Raw genomic sequence first — 24864 nt, forward strand, 5'->3', positions numbered from 1 at the left:
AAATTAAATCTAGTCAACAAATTTAAATGACTAAATCCTCTTTCCGGATAGAATCTGTCTAAACGAAAACATAAAAATTTGAGGAATTTGCGCTGTACCAACTCTAAATTATTAATATGGACATCATATATTGGATACCATATAAGAGCTCTGTATTCTAAGCGTGATCTTACCAAAGTAAAATATAGCGTGGATAAAGTATGAACGTTGCAAAAATCACTACAATTTCTATAAATAAAACCGTACATCTTATAGGCTTGTGAAATATTAGTTGTTATATGTTCAACAAAAGTTAATCTGGAATCAAAAATTATTCCTAAGTCTTTGTAACTATCCTTACGGCTTAACAGAATATTTAATATTTGATAATTAAAGATTAAGGGATTTTGTTTTTTTGAATATGAAACAATATAGCACTTGTCTCTATTTAGTGTTAAACGATTATCTTTACACCAACTAATGACAGCATTCACATTACATTGAAGAATTTTACAATCTTCGACAGACTTTATTTCCTTATATAACTTGAGGTCATCCGCAAATAGAAGTTTCTCACAAGAAATATTTTGAACAATATCATTGATAAATAGAAGAAATAACAGTGGTCCCAAATTTGAACCCTGTGGCACGCCAGATGTAGGAGTGAACACCTTGGAACAAAAATTTCGATATCTTACGACTTGACTCCTTTCACTGATATATGATAAAAACAATCGGAGTAATGAATCTGAAAAGCCGAACCCTCGAAGTTTGTTTAACAAAATAAAATGATCAATTTGATCGAAAGCTTTTCGAAAATCTGTATAAACTGTATCCACTTGGCTCTTTTTGTCCATTGCTTCGGAAGTGTATTGTGTGAAACACGCCAGATTTGTTATTGTAGATCTTTTTTGCATAAAGCCATGTTGATCTTGCGATATAAAACCTTTCACTGAAGAGTAAATCTGCTTGTACATAATTGATTCAAAGATTTTTGCAAAATTACATAAAATACTAATAGGTCGATAGTTCTTTACATCACTTGTATCCCCTGACTTGAAGATGGGACAAACGCATGCTTTTTTCCAAATATCTGGGATTTTACTTTGTTTCAATATTAAATTAAAGAGTTTTTGTAGAGGCTGAGCAAAGATTAATGCGCAATCTTTTACTAAAAAGCTGGGAATACCATCAGGCCCGGTCGTAAAAGAATCCTTTGATTTTTTTAATGCCACGAATACGTCATCTTCAGATATGGAGCTTACATTTACGAACAGTTGCGCAGCAACTTCATTGTCAGTGGTTGATAAATTACAAGGTTTGGACTGAATATAAACTTCACTGAAGTAATCACTGAATGCGTCCACTATTTCATCAGGAGAAGAAAACTCAATATTGTTGTAATGCATCACACCAGGAATTCTGCTGTGACCTGCTTTGTTATGTACAAATGACCAAAAACTCTTAGGATTTTTTGATATATAATTTTCAATTTGATGTAGGTATTTTATATAGGAGGCTTTAATTAAGTTCTTACAGCGAGAACGGTATACTTTAAACAAACTGTGATATTTTTCAGTTTTATATCTTCTATATAATTTCAGCATATTAAATTTACTTCGAATGGAGTTAATTATTTCTTTATCAAACCACGGAGGATACTGATTATTACGACCTTGTTTACGGTACTTAGGAACTGTTTTATTAAAAATTAATTGTAGTTTATTATAAAAGAGGGAACATGCTTCATTGACACTAATATTTTGATGCAGAAAGTCCCAATTAGTTGATAATAGCATCTCGTATAACAAAGGAAAGTTGGCCTTTCTAAAGTTAAATTGTTCGCTGTGACTGTTCATAGGAAAAAACTTGTGCGATTTGATATTGAAATTTACACATATAGAAAGAGTAGGATGATGAGCGTCTTCGTCAACAAGGATTAGTTCGGAAAGCTCAACTAGACAACCAATATTAGAAAAAACTAAGTCCAATGTATGTTGTTGCATATTTTTTATATTATTATGTTGAGAAAGATTATGAAATTCTTTAAAATTATTTAATGTAGAGGTGAACTGATTGACTATGCCTAACGTAAATTCAGGAACGTTAAAATCTCCCAATAACATAATTTTACTATTAGAGAATGTATTTAATGTACTTATAAGTTCAAAAAGTAATTCAAAATCCTGAAAATTAATACGTGGAGGAATGTAAACACATAAAACAATTAAAGATTCATGAGTGTTGGTAACTTTCGCACCTATAATGTCAACCGTTGGTATGATGCTGGTAATTGAAGTAAGATCCATAGCAGTCGATTTATACTTATCTCGAATGCCTAGCAATACACCACCACCTTTGGAAACTTGTAAGTTTTTGAAATTTCTGTCTCTCATGAAAATATCACTTTATTTTTACTTACACTTTCTGAGGACCAAATGTTCGCGTCCTTAGATAAGCTGGAAATTCAGTCAATTGTCGTTTAGAGGAACACAAAAGTGATGTCTTAAGGAGTGCGGGAACTGCAGCAGCTAAATAAAGATATTTGTTAAATTCATGAAATGAACTGGAATAACGCCAAAGTGTTGCCTAAACAAAGTTGATTTAATCTATGACATACTAAAATGAAACAGCATTACGAAAAGCCACAGCAGTTGCCATCGATTGGGTCAGACTAGACTTAGAGTCAGTAATATTGCATATGGGTGGCAAATTTCGAATATTTGTTGTATAAAAAGCTTACTATTGAGTCAGACAAACAATAATACAGATAATAACTTGTACATTTTAGCTACTACATACTCAGTCAACCAATCTATCAAATACAGTGATCTGATCTCATATTTAATTTTGTCATGTATAAATTAGAAAATTTGGTAACCTATGAATCTTTTTATTATCAGTATTATACCAACAAAAATTAAGTATTACACTAAGATTTAAATGATCAAAAGCATTGAAAAAATATCGAAGTACAATCGCTGTATATGTATCGAGAAAAATATTAAAAAATTTTAATGTTAGTTTGACATTTGTATTTTCAATGTATTAAAAAAATGTTTGAAACAATATAAAGTTTTATTTTGCAAAATGATTACCAAATGCAGTTAAGCAATAGAAGAATTTCGCCAAAATTCCTCTGATCATCTCCACCAACAATTTGATGACTTCATCTCAAAATTTTGGACAGTAAATGTTTTTTAAATTTCATAAATCAACATAATTCTATACCTGTGGTGTATGAATACGCCTTGATTTTTTACTCTAGACATCTACATTTTTGGAAAAAAATCAAAATTGTTGAATACAATTTTGGATTTGACTTGGAAACTATAAAATCGACTACTGTGAAATTTTGACGTCAACTCAAAAGTTTGCATTGTAAATTTGATTTAATTTTTTTAAAACAACATACTTATACAAGGCGATTCACATAACACTACGACCGCTACGACTCTGAAGAACTTTCGATGTAACCAAACACACACTGTCATAACAAAAACCGTACAAAAAAAATATATTTTCTCTTGCGATTTTTACATTTTGTTGTGGACAAGAGCAATCATAAACTACTCCGTTAACGAAAAAATAGACATGATGTTAATTTATGGAGGCTGAGAGAACACACAATACGGATAAAATTTTTCCAGTAATCGAGAGGACGTTAAGAGAAAAATGACCAAAACAGTCTAGGAGAAAACCAAAAATAGCAACAAATAAAGAAAAACTTTCTCAAGCAGTAAGTTGTATTATTTATGTGTACATATTTGTTATATAGAAATTTTACGAAATTTTTTTAACAGCTGTTTTAAAAGACCAGAATTCTAACCTGCGTATTTCAAAATACATAATGTAATAGATCTGAGAGTCTTGACAAATAGCAACGTGGGTCCATATTTGAAGTTTGTAATTTTGTAAGAACTAGTGATTGCTTACAAATGATTTTTGGACTGCACTCAAATTACGTCGGAGTTGTACACTTATATAAATCACCTATATAGCCGTGGTTTATGAACCCGTCTTGATTTTTACTTCCCGAGCATAAGTTGACGAGGTATTGTAATCGAATAGCTACGGTCCTGTTTTTTTGACGTTTCATGACCCCTAGGGTCCGGAGTTTTATTAGACAGATAATCTCTGAAACTACTGGATTGATTGTTGTCAAATTTTGTATGTTTATTACGAACTTTATGTAGCTGATAAAACGCCAACCATAATTTTTCTAATCATCCCTATCAACAACATGATGACAGCTCCTCAAAATTTTATACAATAAACATAACCCCCCTGTTTTGTTTATTGTTATAATTGTTATTGTTTGAACCTTCTTGTTCCTTACACATATGTACTATCGCACGCAAAAGTATTGTCGGTACCCAGCAGCGAGGGGTATTAAGCTACTCCACCTTCTCTGGGCGGGTTGCCATGATTCCCTAAACACTCAAAGTTTCCTTGCTTGATTACAGAAATTGATTACACAGTAAATTCTCAGGTAGAAATTATGTTGTAGTATCACACAATAAAACATATTCAACTCGGAAAGTACTTTTCTTAAGAAAAAAGTGAATTAATGGATTTTAAAGAAGCTTTTCAATTTTTGATTCTTCGATTCGTTGATGTTTTGATTTTTCGATTTTGTAAATTTTCAATTTTTTCGAATTCTTAAATTTTAGATTTTTAATTTTTTTGTTGTTTCGATTTCTCAATCTTTAGATTTTTTGCCTTCTCATTTTTCGATATTTCGATTTTACAATTTTTCGATTTATCGAGTTCTTTAAGTTTAAATTTTTTAATTTTGAATTTTCAAAATTGTCGATCTTTAGCTATTTCGATATCTAAATTTTTCGATTTTTCTGCTTCTCGACTTAGCGATCTTTTGATGTTTCTATTTCGCGTTTTTTCAATTTTTCAATTTCGATTGCTCGATTTCTCAGTTTTTCGATTATTCGTCTTTTCGATTAATCGAATTTCCAATTTTCCCACGTATCAGTTTTGGGATTTATGAACATATTTAAATTTTTCAATTTTACAATTTTTGGCGTTTCTTAATTTTGGATTTTTCGGTTTCTCAATTTCTCGATTTATTGATTTTTTAATTTCCCGATTTTTCGATATTCCAATTTTTCGATTTATCTGTTTAAGTTTTGGGATTTTTCAAGATTTCCATTTTTAAATTTTTAGATTTTGCGATTTTCGTTTTTTTGATTTTTTACTTACTCGATTTTTCAAAATTTTACGAGTTGTTACAATTTCAACATTTTCATCTATTCGATATTTTAATTTTTGGATTTTTGGATTTTTTTAATTTTTTAATTTTTTTTTTTCAAATTTTTCAGTTTTGATCATATTTTGATTTCTTCTTCAAAAACGAAACATCAAATATTAAAAAAAAGACGGTATGAGCACCTAAGATTCTATAAAATTCTTTCCAAATAAAGAACTCTACAGATCCTAGAGATTTTTTAAAAGTACTTTAAAAACAAAACACGAGAGGCCTCGAAGATTTTCTATATTGAAAAAAAAACACCAGGCGCCTGCAAGACTTTCTCTTTTAAACGCAAAAAATTGGTCTAAAGTTATTTAAACAGATCTTCCCTATATTAAACATAGGCGGGTGCAACATTATTGTATTCTAAAATTTTGGAGCCCCGGCCTCTTCCACAAACCAGTCCTACATTGGTATAAAATGTGATCATCTAAAAACGAGATGGTTAAAAAAAAGAGATGGTGAAAAATGAAAACTTTTTCTAAGTTGAACATATTTTATTGTGTGATACTACAACGCAGTTTCTACCTTAACAAGGTACTGTGTAATCAATTTCTGTAATCAAGCAAGGAAACTTTAGTCCTTGTCCATTTTATTCTACCTGAGTGTTTAAGGAATTATGGCAGCCCGCAGAGACAGCGGAGGAACTTAATACCCCTAGCTATTAGATATCGACAATACTTTTGCTCCATTTTAGAACAAGTAATTAATTACTATCCTCCTCTGTTTTAAGGAGAAAATCAAATTTCAATCATGCGGCCGCTGATGCTTGGTATCTGAATGCGCTAATCGTTCGACTTCTTTAAAAATGTAAACATAAACACTCGAAGTTAAGCATGTTGTTATTACTGAGAGGACATTTTTCCCCGTTGTTTATCTGTTTTTATTATATGTTATGTTGTCCGAACTTGTGACGGGCCAGAGAAGTTCTGTCGAAATAAACTAGGAACATTTTTTCGTTATTAATATGTCCGAAATGGTGCTACACATCATCCGAGTAGAGAGAGCTTAAACTACCAAAGCTAGATATTTAAAGGTGTCAGATTCAAGCAGGAGGAATAAACGCAAACTTAGCCGCTCAACAAAACAAAATAAATTTTAATTTATATGACTGAACAATAGCATATTTTTTATAATGAAACTAACAAGAACTAATCAGAAATGGATATGGTGTATGAATCCGCCTTGATTTTTGACTCCAGATATTCACATTTTTGAGAAAGAAATCTAATTTACCATGTAACTTTGAAACAAGAACATTAACTGCTGTGAAATTTTGCAGATGTTTTAAAATATGATAAACATGGTAAATCGCTAATAAATTTTTTGTTTATTCTCTTCAAAAATTTGATGATGTGTCAAAATTTTGCATAGTAAACTTTAATTACAATTTATAAAATACTTATACGTATAACTGTGGTTTATGAATCAGTCTTGATTTTTTATCTTAAACGTCTAGATTTTTGGAAAAAGAAATCAAAATGACAAATAACATTTTACAATTTTACTTCGAAACTTTGAAACGAACTGAAAATGTTTTAAGGTTATTCTAAACATGGTAAATCGCGAATCAAATTTCTGGTTACTTCCTCCAAAAATTTAATGACGTATGCTAGATAACGTTAACTAAAACGTGCAAAGTATTATGCGTTTATCAGAAAACCCATACTTTTTGGAATTTCTTGTATACGGGTGAGTCAAAAAAATGAATAACTGAAGGAATTTATTTTATTGACCCAGTTTTCCCGAAAATTTGGGAACACAGCATTGTTATCAATGCCAAGTACAAAATCAGCGAATCTGAGTAGAGCTACCCCCAAACCAATCTCGGGGGGTAGGTTTCCATAAATCCTAATTTACTTAGGTGATAATGTGAACTTTGTTTCCCTTCCCGTTGTCTTAAAAACAAAAGATATTTATTTCAATATTTCAATCCAGCACACTTTGAATAATGAAACTAAATGGAGTCAGGTTTAAAGAACAGCAGCTGGATCTATTTTTAAAACAGAATAAACGAAAAAACACTAGAAGACAAAATAGTGTCTTACAAATTCAGCAACCTCTCTGTAACCATAGTCGTAAACACAACGTCTACAATATTTAACGATAACTCCACACTAAATTTTCTAACACTTGTATTTTGCAAATCAATAGAAGCCATTTTCTGAGTCACTAAAATATTTTCATTTTCTGGAATTCGCAAAAAATAAGTACTATAATTCGGCTGATTTTTTCAAACTCTTCTAAGAAGCTTAAAATCGCTGCTGGTACAATGAGGCTCTTTATCTTATGATTAAAGGGGAATTTCACTAATTAAATTGTACGCGTTGTTTGGCAAGAAATGTAAACACACTCATCTGTTAAATTAATGCCCACTGTCGACTAAAAAGCAAAGGTGTAGCAACGATATTCCAAAAACGGTCTTGAGCTGGACGGATTCTAGAGACAGGTAAAGCTCTGCTGAAACGGTTCGGCACAAAACCGCCACTAAACTGCTCAAATCTCTGCGTTTTTTCACGTAATAAATACTCTAGCTTGGGGAAGGTCTTTTGTTTGGGTGTTTAAGTGAAATTAAACTTATTTTGGTTATTGCGTAATTTCAGAATTCATGAACTACTTTATTATCCGGAGGGTTTTTGTCATTCAAAAATTAACTGCTAATTGTAAATTTTAGACAATCATTTGTGAAATTTTTTCAGTGAAACAGAAAGCTTGCTACAAAAATAAAATAAAAAACACAATATACACAAAAATAAATTCCTATCGATTCAAAATGACATTCGACCTAAATATTTAATATAAAGAATTTACAGATTTATGTTTGGCTTCTTTGTTAATTAACAAGTCAAAAACACGAAAAAAAAATCGCAAAAAGTGATTTTTTTACTGTAGGTATATTTAATGCTAAAAGAGGATCAACAGTCTTAATATATTATTAATGTCCTGGGCGTCAAAATTTATTATTAAAATCATCCTTCGCGACAAACGTTTCAAAGGGATTTTTATTTAAAGCAATTTGTGTAAGTGCTTTTACAAAACACATTGCGACGTAATTTTGAAAGTTGCACAAGCTAGTTAATGTAAAATTCATATGTTTATAATTACCGTTAACATACATCGACGTGCGAATTTCTTACACCTCGCAAAGTCTCGAAGAAATTCAGCTTTTCCGAAGCATTTCTTTCCTAGATCCTTCGTGTTGGTTAGCGCATTTCCACACGTTATGTTAATCTTCTTTAATGCCACATAAAATTTTCAACCACCACCACATGCACGACACCGCACAATAAATATTACCATTAGGTGAAACTATAGCGTCTACACTAAAATAAGTGACAACTTTAACACAAACATCACATGCGTGTAATTTTATTGTTCTAAGGTAAATAAATAACGATAATCGCTTGCGTGATGTTCTTAGAATTAGTCGCCAACAGCAGGATTATTGGCGTGAATAAAACGATATTGAACTTGTAATTAGGGTTCCGGTTGGAACCACTTCCTTCGACCGTGAATTGAATTGGATTTTAATTTTTAATTGATTGCGTCGACTAGCTAAAAATAAATCGAATTAACTTATCACTTTAGACGAAAAACAAGATCGGAAGTTTGTAATTGGGTTTGTCTGTTTGGGTTTTGGCACTGAAACAGATTGGCGAACAATGTGCAGAGTTATAGTGCTTTTCCAATTGCTAAAATAACAAAACCACCAAGCGCAATGAAAATTTTAAGCCAATAAAATATGTATCTAAAGAGTACGAGTGCCCTCTTTAAAACGAACATCTTTCGTTTGGTGCCAAAATAAGTTCATTGTGTTAAAATCGCCATAGTTTTGTTGTTAAGAGAGTCGGTTTCCTGTCCTTCTGAAAACCCCTCATCAACTGTGTCGGGCCTATTTTAAAAGTTGTTTGACAGGTAAATACGTAATAAAACACAAAATCAAGCTTAGAGGAATCCTACATAAGCTTCGGCAAGTCTAAAAGCTCTACAAAATCGATACAAAACAGTGTAGTAGCTTACTCACCATGTCCCCGTTCATGCGCTACAAAAGAAAATAAAATCTGTACTTAAAACCCCCAAAAAAACAAAATAAAAATATAGAACGAGATATTTTTCACATGTTTGCTTCTGTTAGACAACAATAACAGTTAGAGCTTTGTATACAGGACAGTTTGAATAAAACCACCCTGTATATGTTCACACAGTTAACTTTTATCAAATCCAGTCAGCTTACCTCCGAAAACGTGCTTAGCGAAATCCTCAGAGCTCGCCTGGTGTCCATTTGTTACGGCAGTTGACATATCCGGAGATATTTTCACTTCCGTTGCCGCCACCTGTGGACGAAAAATTCATTTTAATCCTCCTCTGCACGATGTTTGCAACTTAATTACAAGAGTCTGGTTTGCTAAACTTGTTAGGGAGAATGGCTAGCATATAACGGCTCTTAGAATAATATTTATGCGGCCAAAGGGTTAATTAATTTTTTGAGTGTACCCTCGGCATAGCGATCCAGGGGAACCACAAACACTCTAGGAATAAATAATTAATTTGAATGAAAACGAGATTAAAGAAATAACTGGCCCGAAATGTTGGTAACTCGGCAACCAACATTACGCCATTACGTCACAGACAGGGCAATGGGAATTGCTGGTCAGCAAATTACAAGAAATGAGTAACACACTTTTGTACTCCCGCTAATAGACGATTTTAAAAGCAGGTCTTTCGTAATTTACGATAGGTAGCGCTAGCAACGTAAACCCGGTGATCCATAAATCACCATTACATTCGTAAGTAATGAATTAGCGAATGATGAACAGCGCAATAATGCTTGGAACCTACGTCTGTCTGTTTACAAGCTTTCAATTAAACACACATTTCTCCAAACACTCAACCTCATATTTCAGTTCGATCTTGGTCTATTTCCGTTGGAATCTATAAAAAAGAACAATTATGACGCAAAAATATGTTACGAATTATTTATTTTGTCGAGAAGTTCAAACTTGGTAACAACGCTATGTACAGGGACAACGAGGCTTTCGCGTGACAATAAATGGTACAATTATAGGAAAGACAAGTCTGAGCACAAACTAGTAATGATCGTGACATTAGAAGGATTGAAAGTTATTGAAGTTTTTCGTTAATAAATTAAACTCAAATGAATTAGTGCGCAGCTACTTGAGTGTGTTAAGATCTTAGACAGTCTTTTTAGATAGTAATCGCACCGAGATTCTCAATGCAAATTCTAATAGTTTTCAAATTAAGATCAACGTCAAACATTAATGAGGTAAATTAAACTGTTTGTGTTTAATTAATTAATGTTCCGACTTAAATAACCGTCCAACTCCAATTACCAATTACATTTTTATATGTGTAATCAAATAAAGTTTTGTTATTTCCGAGCTGCATCACGAAAATTAAAATTAAACCACTCACGCTACCAACGCTCATTTGTGCTTTAACAGTTCTTTGTTGCTTTCCAATCAACAAACAGAAAATTTTCTGCTCTTGACTTTAACTATACTTGATTCCTACTTAAATTTTTATGTTCCAATTAAAGTTCGTTCATGTGCATTTAAGACACAACAGGCAATTAACAACGGAATATTTGTTCATTTTTGTGAGTGCGAAAAGACAAAATGTACCATCGGAAATTAAACTGTTATTTTAGACAATAAATTAATGCAAATTTTTCATCAAGTATTTTATTTATTGTATTTGGTGATAGAGGTCTGTACCGCATATTTCCATTTGTTAAATAGATATCTCCTATCTTACCAAAAAATAACTGTGTCTATAAGAACTTATTTATTTAAACATTTCAGTAGATATAGGTATATGTTTAACCGTCATCACTAAGAAATAAAAAATAGAAATGACTAAAATTTAAAGATTACTATTTAGTACATTATCAGCTAAGCAATGCATAAAATATTTATTTTAGTACTAAATAAAAAATAATAATAATAAAATCATATACTTAATAAATATTTAACAATTTAAGAAAAAGTGAAGCCGTTAGTAAAAATATGTTTTGTCTGTAAATATATTACCATAATATCTAGTCTTTATTCGAAGCATTCAATGAACCTGTTAATATTAGCTATAAAAGGAGTTCATCAAGAAAATTAGAAATAGACGTCCGACAATAAAAATGTCTAATAAGAAATTGTTTCCGTTGTTCATTAGATTTTTTCCAACTCAGTAATTACGTAAAATACTTTAACAGCGTTTCATGTTTCGTAAAATTTAAAAAATCAACTTCCTGTTTCTATTTTTGTGTTTCATAGATATCAGTTTTTAAGGGCATGAATCAGTTGCACGCTGCTGAAAAAAATTGTTATTGTTATTATCTATGACTTCTATGGCAATTAGGCCAGCCACAGGGGGCAAATTGACCGCTGCGCACAAGTGACCTACACCCGTTTTTAAATGTATAATTTTCAAAAATATTACTCCCTCCGTTCCAAAATAAGTGTCCGATTTAGGATTTTTTATTTGTTCCAAAATAAGTGTCCACTTTTAAAAAATAATTACAAAGGGATATTTAACGTGTATTTTTGCAAATAAAAAATATCGTAACATGAAAAATCATTAGAAAATTAATACTTATGAGACTTATGACTAAAATTTAGCAGATTTGTAACTTCTTATACACGATTAATAGTTTTTGTGGAAACGTGAAATTTAGTACTGGCACGCTTAATGGCACCATGCTGCAGTTTACGGTTGTGGTGCAGTTTGAGCAAAGATTGCAGAACACCTCGTCGCTGGTTGTTATTCAAGTTAGGTTTTTTGAACTGTTTTTGCCATTATGACACAAAAGAAAGTAACAATTGATTCGAAACAACTTCTTAGCGGGTAAAAAACACAGCAAGAATTTTTACTGAATTTTATAAACGTAATTGAAAAACTACTTTGACAGATGTCAAATTTTCAGCGGCTCCTAGATATTCTTCTTCCATGCCTAATTTCAAATAAAATACTTCTGATACAATTAATTTAACTATTTCAATAATTCGTCAAAAAAACTCAAATCGGACACTTATTTTGGAACAGAGGAATTATGTAAATTATTCTTACATTTTAAATATGTACATATTCATTCAGCAAAAAAAGCGATAACGTCGTCTTAAAATACACATTGTGGCGTGTTCTTCCACCTCGCAATTTAATTTTAACTTTAACTTTTAAACGAGTGGCTACTTTTATGCTTTCTCGAAGTTTCGTTATCCCTAAACTATGACATAAACTAGATCTCCCGTTTCCGTCTGTCTGTCTGTCTGTCTGTCTGTCTGTGTCTAACGGCTAGCCAAAATTTATCTGATCAATCGACAATTTGATGACGTGACCTCAAAATTTTGCATTGTAAAGGCTATTTAAATTTTATAAAATAACGCACTCGTGTTTGATATACAAAAATCAAGTTGTCGCCACAGGGTTGATTTTTTATTATAACAAGCGGGGTAACATGTTTCGGTATCCACTGGTACCATCATCACAGCTAAACATATGGGAGGTAATTAGTTTAGAAAAACATTATTACTACGACGTTGGGGCTTGCTATTAGTAGCAGTTCTCAAATCAAAATTTCTAATAATAAATACAATGTAACTTCTAATTAACTGTCAATTGTTTGTCTGTAATGATGATACCAGTGAATACTGAAACATCTTAAAAATAAATCAACTTCATTGCGTCGACTCGATTTGTCTACCAGTTTTATATTTTATAATATTAAACATGGTCACCTCGAAAAAAAGATGGGAACTTCTTTGACACATATTTCTGTACTTGTGGTCTTTCAATCCAACTTGATGTTTACCGTAGCCACCCAAATTTTCTAAAAAAAAAATCCAACTTGTGTAATAACTTTTTGTAAGAATCAGAGAAAGCGTAATTGGAAATAAAATAAGAAATTTATGAGATGCTACAAAGAAAATTGTAGTAAGCATGAGGTAACAAATAAAAATGAATATATATTTTGGAAAAGAGGAAATAATTAAAGGGAACTGGAAAAGTCCACAGTGTGGACTTAAATACAACCAGAAACTGAAGCTAGTGTAGTTTTCAGAGGCAAAGAACAAATAGTGCAATGGTTTAATGAGGAGTCCAAAAAAGAGCTCGAAAAAAAGAGAAAACTAGATACGAAAATCTTAAATAATAACCCGGAAGAAAATAGGAATAATATAACAAAACAAAAAATGTATGAAAATATAGGGAAGGAAAAAAACAATGATTGTGATGAAGAAATTGGAAAAATTGAAAAAAGAGTACAGAAACTTAAGGAATTTATACCGGGAAGTAAAATTAGAGAGAAGAGATTCTAAGAGAAAGCAGTCACGGTTAGCTTGAAATACTTTTAACTGAAAAGTGCACTTCTAATCTTTTTGCGTAGCATAGTTTCTTTAAGTTTTGTGAACCTTTTAAACAAAAAATGAAAAAAATCGCTAGAGCCGTTTTTTGAAAAAACATGTTTTAGTGAATTCCATAGAGTCAGATCTGTTTAGTTGAGTTGACTGGGCTTTGAATCGTTTTGTTATGTCAAAAATATGTCAAACGTTGTTACAGTTTAGTGTCATTGGTCCACACACAAAAATGTTTCAAACAAACCATAAAAAACAAAAAAAAAATAAATTCAATAAAAGAAGATTCAGAAAACGAGTGCAACGAGCACATTTAGGTGTTAATCAAAATTATATAAGTCCGGAAAACCCAGCAACCTGAACGTGCGCGCTGCGTTCGCATTCTAAAGGTTTTTTTTTTTAATAATAAGTCTCTAGATTTATTATTTCAAGTACACCTAACCAATTTCGACCAGATTCTTTCTTAATAAGTTCTATGATACTAAAATGCAAAAAAGGAACGCCTAGAACGCGAGCGTAGGGAGCACGTTCAGGACAGGTGTAATTTAAAAAAATATTTATTGCTGTGTCCGAGAAGCTAAATTATTAAGAACAATTTTGTTGTTTAAAGATTGTTTTGATCTGTGGGACTGAAACATTCTGAAAGTGGTCGGTACGCTCGCCTTTTAGAAGTTGATTTGTTTTAGAATAATTTATCTCCATAGAGAAATCTCGAGAATGATCATAATTACAACACAAGTAGATTTAATGACCGATTAAATTTTATGATTAAAATACAAAATATATTAAATTTTGGTTAGGGATTTCATACAAAAAATAATATTTTGGAAATATTTCAAAAACGAATGTTTTTGTACAACTTAACGAGACTATACTACGCAAAAAAATCAGAGGTGCAAGCACTTTTGAGTTAAAAATATTTCAAGCTAGCTGTGAAGTATTTTGAATTTTCATCTTTTTAATTAAACCCCAAAACAGGAAAATTCGGGTGCTGCCAAATCAAGGAAAAGAAAATTTAGAAGAAGAAATGGAACCAACTTTAACAGAAGTTAAGCTGATGATAAAACACCTGAATGGAAATAAAAGTCCAGGGATGCGATTTTGTTTCTCGATCGAAAAAAACTCGATAGCGATAAAATCTCGTCCGCTGATTGGTTGAGAGGCTGAGTTGGTGAGACATTTCTGGCACATTTCACGAAGTCAAGTCTTCATGGAGTGATATTTTCTCGATAGCTCTGAGTGAAGTGATAAATTTTGGAGACATAACCTCGAAATTTATGTCAAAATAGAAGTTCAAAATCGTAATTCTGAATTATAAGTTGTTAAAATTAAGGTAATTGTACACTTTTGAGTATTTAATAAGCTTATATGCAAAGAATAAATGCAAACTTTGCATTTAAAAGCTACGCAATGACATTTACCGCAAGTGATAATTTATCACTTCGATCGAGAAACAAAATCCCACCCCAGGGTCGGATGGTGTCTAGGAAAATTTTAAAGTACGAAGAAACTGGATTTATGCACTACACTGCAGGGGAAAGCAAAGTTGTGTCTAAATAACCATGGACCATTTTTTTTTACGTAAGACTTCCAGATTTTTCGAACAAAATCCAAATTGTGCCACAACATTTTACAATTTATTTAACGAAGAAATCACAATATCGACTGAACTTAAATCTTGCAAACATTTATGGCTAAGTTAAATGCTTTCAATAGTGCAATTACAATTTATCTAAGAAATTGAATTTATTTCATTGTGTTTAAGAGGCGTCGAAAGTTTTGTCTAAATACCATTAGGCCATTTTTTTTAACAAAACAGTTAAATGGCATTTAAAAACACAAGATTGGAGACGGGAGTTCGAAGCCGTCAGTGCCATTCAGCACATTAAATTGGCTTACGGAGCATATTTATATGATAATATATGAGATATTGCCTGTTAAATAAAGTCCAATCGCTCACCAATTTGCATATCGACCATCATGCACAAGTCAATATTTTTGCCATTTACTACCAGAATAGTCATTAATTTCCATTATTCAGGTAACAAAAACTTTATTGAAATTGTTTTATACTATCTATATTTTGTACGTTTTATTATTATTTTTATTATTGGTATTAGGATCCACCACTGCGGGCACTAAAGCCAAGTAATGATATGCATTAATTAGATTAATAAAAATCTTGTTGAGATCCTAGAATTACAGCAACAAATTCGTCTGCTATTATTCTCTAATCTCACCCCATCGTAGCCTAGCGTAACTATCGATCATACGCGCATCATTTGAAAAGTGACCTACACTATACTCTGACCTACTGGTGCTAACCTATTCTGATTCTTTGAAACTTCCAAACAATATGACATGTTCCTAAAAAACAGCTTTTTGTATTTTGACAGTTATTGAATCATTTAAGTTTAAATATTTCAAATTTTCAACTAAACTATTTAACTTAGGGACCGCAATGTCAACGAGAATGGCTTCATTGGTGTAGTTTTTTAAAGTATTGTTACGAAAGAAACGCATACGCCGCCCCGATACGACGCCAATGGGTTCTAGTATGTACGGCGATGATGACGCATAGTCGATAAGGGCGGCCGGGCGGCGAACATCTAGAAGGAAGTATGGGTTTAAATAGAGGTTACTTTCGGGAACGATTATTATTATTCAGTCAGCGAGTCGAGTCCAGTGAATGAATTCAGTCAAGTTGCGCCGAAATTATTTTGTACATAATAATCGCTGTGTAATTAGTCGTGTAAATTTGAATTACCAAGAAATACATTGTTGAGTTTACCCACGCCGATTTTCAAATACCTGTTCAACGTAACAGTATGATATCTGGTCTGTTAGCTGTAATGTTTCTGTCTGTAAGTATTGTACGACCCCAATATAGCTTGTATTCGGTGTTTTCCAGGAATGGAGATGTTATATTTGGATCTTTGATAATGTATTTTCTGTAATTCTTGATATTAACTGCTTGGTCGTCAATAGCAAATTGAATTTTTCAAATCTATTTTGACGTTTTAATTATTACAAAAGAATATGTTAGCAGTAGAACACAGAATGTAATTACTGCCTTCATCAAATACTTTCCGTTTAACTGTCTCTTCAAAATTTATTTTAATCTTGCCAGATATTGTCCTTTGAGCTTTGTTTTCATCAGTACGGGAAGACTAATGAAAGCCCAAATATTTGTATGTTTAGTTTCGTTATTGGGTTTCGATTCTTTCGTTATTCTAGGTTATATATAAAAATACCATATAAATTATTATTATATATGGTATTTTTTGTTGAACGTCTTTTCTGATTGCTTGAGTGTTACATTTCTCAAGACCGAAGCTCATCTCATTGTCACAGGAAAAAAGTTCTGTTATATTTATTATATTTCTCAATTGATTTCTCGTACTTGCATATATTTTTATATCATCCACATATAGCAAATGACTTAAGCTACTTACTGTTTTTATGTTAATTCTTTTAGTGAAATCATAATTGCAGCTATTCAAGAACAGTGCTTTGACGTGCCACTGTATTTAAAGGACCTGTCGGCTTAGCACCCAGCTGGATACACCAGCACTTACTGCACAATAATAAAACCGACCAGAATTGTTCAAAGGTTTGTTTGCAAAAATGAATTACAATAGTTAAAATATGACTTTGCAAGTGCCTAATTATGCTATTGGAGGCAAAGTAATAGCAATTCCTCAAAATTAAATAATAATTAATATAAGTACCTATTATATTTATTGTTATCAAAGTACGTCTTTCAGCAGCTATTCTATTACTGCTGTTCCCATTTAGGAATACATATTTTAAAAACACTACTATAATGCATATTCGTTTTTTTTTCTTTTTCTCTCTCTTTGTGCGTGTAAAGTAATAATTATGTTTTTTATTTAAAATGATTTTCCCTTTTTTATCTAATGTATAAATAGTTATTAATTTTTCAAATATGGCGTTGTGACTTGCAGATTAAAGGGTGGACACTCCCATAAAATTTTATTTTATTTCACATAATATCCTATTAAACAAAATGAGTGCATATAATATAGATCTCCAAAGTATAGATCTTATAAAATCGTATCTCAGCAACAGATCACAGGTTGTCAAGATAAATGACAAAATGTCCCATAGACTTTCAATAGAAAGAGGTGTACCTCAAGGTTCCATCCTCGGTCCACTACTATTTCTAGTGTTCATAAATGACTTACCGAATCCCTTAAATTCAAATTCAATTCTTTATGCCGATGATACAACCTTAATGAATAAAGCAACCTCTTTACCAACTGTTGTCCATTTGAGTAAAAACACATATTCGAAAGCTTGGGACTGGTTTCATAGGAATGAATTATGTTTAAATTTCGATAAATCTGTAAATATGGTCTTTACCTTAAAAAGGTAGATATTAATAATTATGACGACTCAGTAAAATTTCTAGGATTATATATTGACTCGAAGTTGAATTGGCGTATTCACGGCGAAATGATTGCTAGCAAAATGTCAAAAGGAATATTTCTTTTACGAAATCTAAAAGATCGAGTACGACCTAAAATATTGCGGGTAGCGTATTTTACACTTTGTGAATCACATATTTCGTATGGGAGTCAGATTTGGGTACATTCTGCGATAAGACATCGCATTTTGGTTTGCAACGCAGGGCAATCAGGATAATTGCTGGGCTCAAATATAGGGAGAATTGCAAAATGACTTACACTGAACTTAGTATACTCACATTTCCATGTTTATATATTCTCAATTGTCTTTTGGATGTTAGGAGAAATGTGGCAGCTTATAAATATCATGGTGATGTACACAATCATAATACTCGTCAGAAAGATCTTCTTTACACGAAAAGATTTAGAGTAAGTAAATCGAGAACAGGACTTGACTATTATGGTATAACGTTTTATAATAAATTACCTGCTGCTGTTCAAAAACTAGATTTAACGACATTTAAAGATACTGTAAAGTCATTTTTAATATCTAAAGCTTACTATGACACTAGCGAATTTTTTTAGATTCTCCTGTTGTTTTCATGTAATGTTCTCAATTATGTAAACTTGACATGTACAAAGCTGTATAGCATTACATGTACCAATAAAAATTATTATTATTATTATTATTATTGTCGGATTATGAGGGGTTTAAAAGAACGGGCTACCTGCTATGGGTTTGAGTGGACCAGAAAAATGGCTAAAGTTTGGTTGACCACAAATTTTTAATATTCTGCCCCTTTTTAGTCAATTATTTATTAAGATATTTTATTTCTGTAAAGTGCAATGGATTTTTTAATACAATTTCTACTAATGTAGCCTTTCGAAAATTTAAAATTGATCCATAAATAGCGAAGACCAGATAATCTCATACTCACACAATTTTAACGCCTTGTAGTTTTTTTTGACAACAAAACTTAAAAAACGGAAAAGCAGTCTGGCTAAAGTTTTTACGCTCATTTCAATGGTGTAAAAGTTTATTACAATCGGACGTATACTTTTGGCAAAAACTTGGGCAGAAGTTTATGTGTATTTCCCTATGCTGAAATTATGCTTTAGCTCACCCTCAAGAAGGAACTGGTTTAAGTGTTTTAGTAATTCTGTCATATTATTTCAAATTAATTAATAATAAATGTATTTAAGTAGTATCTGTACCTATTTTGAGTAATTGATGTCGGTATTTCTTAATAGATAGAATAGAATAGAAAGTCTGACAAATTTTACTTATAATTTATCAAGCAAAATATTTATTAGATAGAATACAATAGAAAGTCTGACAAATTTTTACTTATAATTTATCGAGCAAAATAAATAAAAATTAGAACAGATTTTTGAATTTAATATAAAACACAAATTTATTAATTGACGAAAACAGGAGATAACTAGTTTAGAACACAAGATTTTTAAATACCGCATTCATTCTGTCCATATTATACATTTATTTTAAGCAATAATATGCTGTGTCTATGCAGAGCTCCTAGACAATCAATTAGAACGAATTCATCGACAAAAAATCTAATTATTATTAATATTATTAAGACCCACCACTGACCCGGAAATGACCGGCATTCAGGCAAGACTTCTATCATTACGGGTACTAAGACCAAGTAATGATATGCATTGATTAGATTAACAAAACAACTTTCGAGATTCTAGAATTACAGCATACAAATTAGTCTGCTATTATTCTCTAATCTCACCCCATCCCCAAAAGTCTAGCGTAACTACCGATCATTTATCCGCGCATCACTTGGAAAGTGACCTACACTACTCTGACCTACTGGTGCTAATCTAATCTGACTGACATGATCAGACTGTTCGAGAAACTTACGAACAATATGACATGTTCCTAACAAAACAGCTTTTTGAATTTTGACAATTATTGAATCATTCAAATGCAAAGACTTTAAATTCTCAACTAAGCTATTTGGGACTACACCTACATTAGAGATAACTAAGGGTAGAATTGAAATTTTTTTAAGATTCAACATGGATTTCATTTCTATTGATAATTGTAGATATTTTGAAATCTTGGTGTGGTATGTTTGAATAATGTTGTTTGTGTTAGGAATAGCAATGTCAATGAGAATGGCTTCGTTCGTGTGTTTTTTGATAAGTATGATGTCTGGTCTGTTAGCTGTAATGTTTAAGTCTGTAAGCATTGTGCGATCCCAGTATAATTTGTATTTGTTATTTTCAAGGAACGGAGATGGAATGTAAGTGTAATAGGGTGTCGCATCTTCGATTAAGTTCATAAATGTTGCTAATTCTTTGTAAATGATTTGGCTGCGTTGTCGTGTCTAGCTTTGTAGTCAGTTTGTGCCAGGATGCTGCAGGAGGAGATTATGTGCTAGATCGTTTCAGGTTTTGCTTTGCAGAGGGTACAGCAGTCGTTTCTTATATTCGGATCTTTGATGATGTATTTTCTGTAATTCTTGGTATTGATTACTTGGTCTTGAATAGCAAACACAAATCCTTCTGTTTCGGCATTCAAACTTGATATTTTTAACCAAATCAATGACATCTTCTTGTTGACATGAGTTTCTTCTAAGTCTTTGTAGAATTTTCCATGTAGTTGTTTTTGTTTTAGCCCACTTATTATTTTGGCTATTGTGTGGGCGGTGTGGATTTCTTCGGTGTTCGACAGATTTAAGAGTGTCTGGTTCAAATCTGCTCTTGTGATGGTGCGAAACATTTCATTTCTTTCTGCTCGTTTCAAGAAATACTTCTTCAGATCTGAGATTTGTCTCTGATATAAGTTTTCTAGGTTCTGAAAACCCCTTCCTCCATTCTGTCTTGGTAATGAGAATCTTTCAATGGACGATTTTGGATGATGCCTTCCATACTGTGTGAAGATTTTCCTTGTTGCTATGTTTAAATTTTCAAGATCAGTTTGGACCATTTAATCACTCCAAAAGAGTATGTTAGCAGTGGAACGCAGAATGTATTTACTGCTTTCATTAAATTTTTTCCATTTAACTGTGTCTTCGATATTAATTTTAATCTCGCTCTTTCAACTGTGTTTTCGTTTTGGTATGATTGATGTGGGAGGATTGAAAGAAACCCAGATATTTGTATGTATCATTTCGTTCTTGGGCTTCGATTATTTGGTTATTCTGGGTTATATGTGGTATTTGGTGTTGGACGCCTTTTCTGATTGCTTGGGTCTTATATTTCTCAATACCAAAACACATACCAATATCACCGGAAAATTGTTCAGTCAGATTTAATAGGTTTGTTAACTAATTTTGTGTACTTGCATATATTTTGATGTCATCCATATGCAGCAAGTGACTTATTCTGTTTTCTCTTTGTTTGCTAATTCTTATATTGAACCCATAATTGCAGCTGTTCAGGATATCGGAGAGGGGATTTATTGCTAAGCAGAACCATAACAGGCTCTCCTCTTCGGATCATGATTGGATCTGACTGAATTGTTTGTTCATTTAAGGTTATTTGGAGGGTGGTCTTCTAAAATTCCATGGAACATTTGAGAAAAGTGCAGATTTTAGTATCAATTTTGTATAATTCCAGAATTTTGCATAGCCAGGAATGAGGGACAGAATCGTAAGCTTTCTTATAATCAATAAAAGCAGTATATATGTTTCGGTTTTCTTTTCTAGCTTGTTCACAGATGATGGAATCTATGATTAATTGCTCTTTGCAACCAAAGGGTCCTTTAATACATCCTTTCTGCTCTTCATTAATGATGTCAGAGTTAAAACAGTGTTGATAGATTTTTTGTGTCGTTATCTTTAGGTTTTAGGTATGTTACACCATGACATAAGAATGTTGGAAAGGAGGATGGGTCAAGAAGGAACTGATTTAAGTGATGTAGTAAATGAATATGTTCACAATTTAATTTTTTTATCCAAAAATTATGGATTTTGTCTGGTCCTGGTGATTTCCAGTTGTGTGTCTTATTGATGGTATTTATTAATTCGGCAAGTGTTATCTGATGATCATTCATTGGTGTAACTGTGGATAGTTTATGGGATATATGAGGAATCCATTTGGCAGATTGGTTAAATTCAAATTCTTGAGACCAGAGTTTTGACCAAAATGTTGTTACATTCTGTGAACTTGGAAGTTCACCGGATAATTGAGTTTTGCTTGAATTAGTTAAATGTTGATAGAATAGTTTTTCGTTGTTTAAAAATTTAGTGTTATGAATTTTTCTGAGATGTGATTGTTTGTATCTTTTAAGTCTTTTGCTACATAAGGAAAGCTTTTGTAATAGGGTATCTTTAATTTGGGATAGTGTTGTGTTGTACTCATCGTAATCAGTTTGATGAAAATTATTGTTGGTCAGTATCGAATGCATACATGTCATGATATGTGGTGTTTTAACTCCTCTAAGGTACTGTGTTATTTGACCTAGTTGTTTTCTAATGTTATTAATTTTATAATTCAACCGTGTTTCCCAATGAAGGTGGAGGGTATATGAATGATTGGTGTTTGTATTTATTATGTTATCTTTACATGTGTTAATTTGAATACAAGTTAAACTGCTGTTTAGCGTCAAAACTATTGGCTATGAATTGGGTGAAACAACTCAGATCCGTTACAGTAGAACAACCACTTATTTATCCATATTGGGATTACTTTAACCAATTGCCCACATTAAATGAGAGAAATTTATGAAGAATGGTCTCAAAAATCTTTGAAAAATTGCAAATCAATGAGATGGGTTGGTAATTCTCTATTAAATTTCTCTCCCCTTTCTTAAAAATTGGTGAGATCACAGATAATTTCCACACGTCTGGAAAAGATGCAGTTCTCAAAACAATATTAAATATCTATAACTGATAAAGGATAAGAAAACAGGATGTACAGTCATGTAATAAAAAACCTGGTATATTATCGTGGCCACTAGTCAGATTAGGTTTGATAGTCATCAAGGTTTCAAAGACGTTGGATTCAGATGTCAGATCTAAGAATATTGAAATTCAAAGGGCAGAACTCAGAATTACTAACCGAGTCATTAAGCCACGTTTCCAAAGGACATATGATATTAAAAACTACAAGATAGTAAAGAATTATAGAGATCATTTAATTTTGAATTGATACCACGAGTGTTTTGATAATAAAGGTATAAAGAATGCGGGATAGAGGTGAAAGCAGAATTATTTGTCGAAAGAGAAGAAGCAGCATAAGAAGAATTAATTACATCACCACCATGAGATTCATGAGAGTCAGAAGACTCAGGGATCACAAACAAAATTTGTTGCTACATTGATATGCCAAAAAGGTCATTTTTTATGTTTGTTAATAGCGAGGATATGAGCATGGCAGTTATTATATGATCCCAGATAGCGTGCGTGATCAACCCTAATATCCACAGATTTTTACATTTATTTAATATAGAACACAAATTTATTAATTGACAAAAACAGGAAATAACTAGTTTAGGACACAGGACTCTTTAATACCGCATTCATTCTGTCTATATTATCCATTTAGTTTAAGCATATTATTGCTTATTGTGTATATGTAGAACACCTAGACAACCCATTAGAACAAATTCATCGACAAAAATCTAATGCCAGTAATACAACACGAGTGGTCAATCTCATGGCAATAATATGATTTTCAGTGCTGTCAATTCCCGTTTCGCAAATTATATTAGCATGACTAATGCGAAGAGTAACGTGAAATGAATTGACATGAAATTTTCCGCACATAATAATTCAAAGGGATCATTTACGTCGTCAATCAACTCAACAAAGATCAAGCTGTCATAGAAAAAATAGGAGTAAACTATGTGTATTACATACCAAAAGTGCAACAGCTCTACCAGTGAAATCGTTATTGCGCTTCTTTATAAATAAACTTTGTTGGTTTTCTAAAAAGCATAAACATTTTTTTTCTTAGTACGTAATCTTTCACACCATCTAATCTTATTTGCCTTTTGTCCTTGTGCTTGATTTATTGTTCATTATTTTTCCGGCAGTAGTTTCAAAATGATTTATGAATGAAAATTCTTTCATCTCCATTCTTACTCTCTAGCGCTGTATTTACGTTCAACAGAAGCAGATAAACATACATTTAATGTAACGTACAACGTGTAGAATTTTGTTGTTATTGTGTTCCTGCAATAACATATTCTCATGTTGTCTGTTCGCTAGCGAGAAATATTTATTCGCTTCAGCAAGACACAAATGTCTCTTTTGAGATTGCTGTCAGTTATAACACTGTTTTTCCCTTACAAGCGACCTTAATTACATATATCTGTACTGTGTTTGTAGTAAACAATAAAGCTTCGTACACAAAAATTCGTGGAAAGCAAAATTGATGTCGGTTTTCCATTAGCTGTTCAAGCATCACGTTTGTGGTTAAATTACCTATTGAATATTTTTTCTCCAGTTATCTTGTATGTTTAATCATGAGCCATTCAACCCAAGAACGGGATTATTAATTTGACTCTTTTGGATCACAGCAAATAAATTTACGACGTATTTTTACTCACCAAAATGTTTGGCACTACTTCAAAAATTCGAACTGATAGCTTGTTTAGTAATTCAATAGTGTCATTCAAAAAATGGAACGAAAATAAAAGTAGTAAAACTATTCCTAGCCTGTGACACATTGTGAATTCCCCTTAGTATGGTCTCAGAGTGGCAACTATAACTTAGCTTTCTTACCTCTAGAAAATCTCATTATCAGAAGCACGCAAGCACAATGCACAGTAGTATATTACGGTTTAAAATTAACACATACATTCTGAAATCAAGGCGAAGAAAAGAGCAATTATTTTGTTATCGTG

The 24864-nt window shown here is 32.0% G+C and overlaps 1 protein-coding gene across 5 annotated transcripts in view; it reads right to left on the reverse strand.

Annotated features, from left to right (window-relative positions):
• The window catches only part of LOC135127922 (uncharacterized protein), a 187137-nt gene that overhangs the window by 144435 nt on the left and 17838 nt on the right, over positions 1–24864 (reverse strand). For 3 of the 5 annotated variants that reach the window (XM_064054620.1, XM_064054621.1, XM_064054619.1), the window contains exons 2-3: positions 9480–9579; positions 9270–9287 (exon numbers count right to left, since the gene is read on the reverse strand). In XM_064054620.1, coding sequence (XP_063910690.1) covers positions 9270–9287; positions 9480–9546 — 85 coding nt within the window. In that variant the 5' untranslated portion in view covers positions 9547–9579. Of the gene's footprint in view, positions 1–8350; positions 8650–9269; positions 9288–9479; positions 9580–24864 lie in introns of those variants that run through there. The other 2 variants (XM_064054622.1, XM_064054623.1) reach the window with 2 other exon arrangements.

This window comes from Zophobas morio, unplaced genomic scaffold (genome assembly GCF_036711695.1).
Source record: "Zophobas morio isolate AGI-343-1 ecotype UQ-CSIRO unplaced genomic scaffold, CSIRO_AGI_Zmor_V1 ptg000012l, whole genome shotgun sequence".
Classification (NCBI taxonomy): Eukaryota; Metazoa; Arthropoda; class Insecta; order Coleoptera; family Tenebrionidae; genus Zophobas; species Zophobas morio.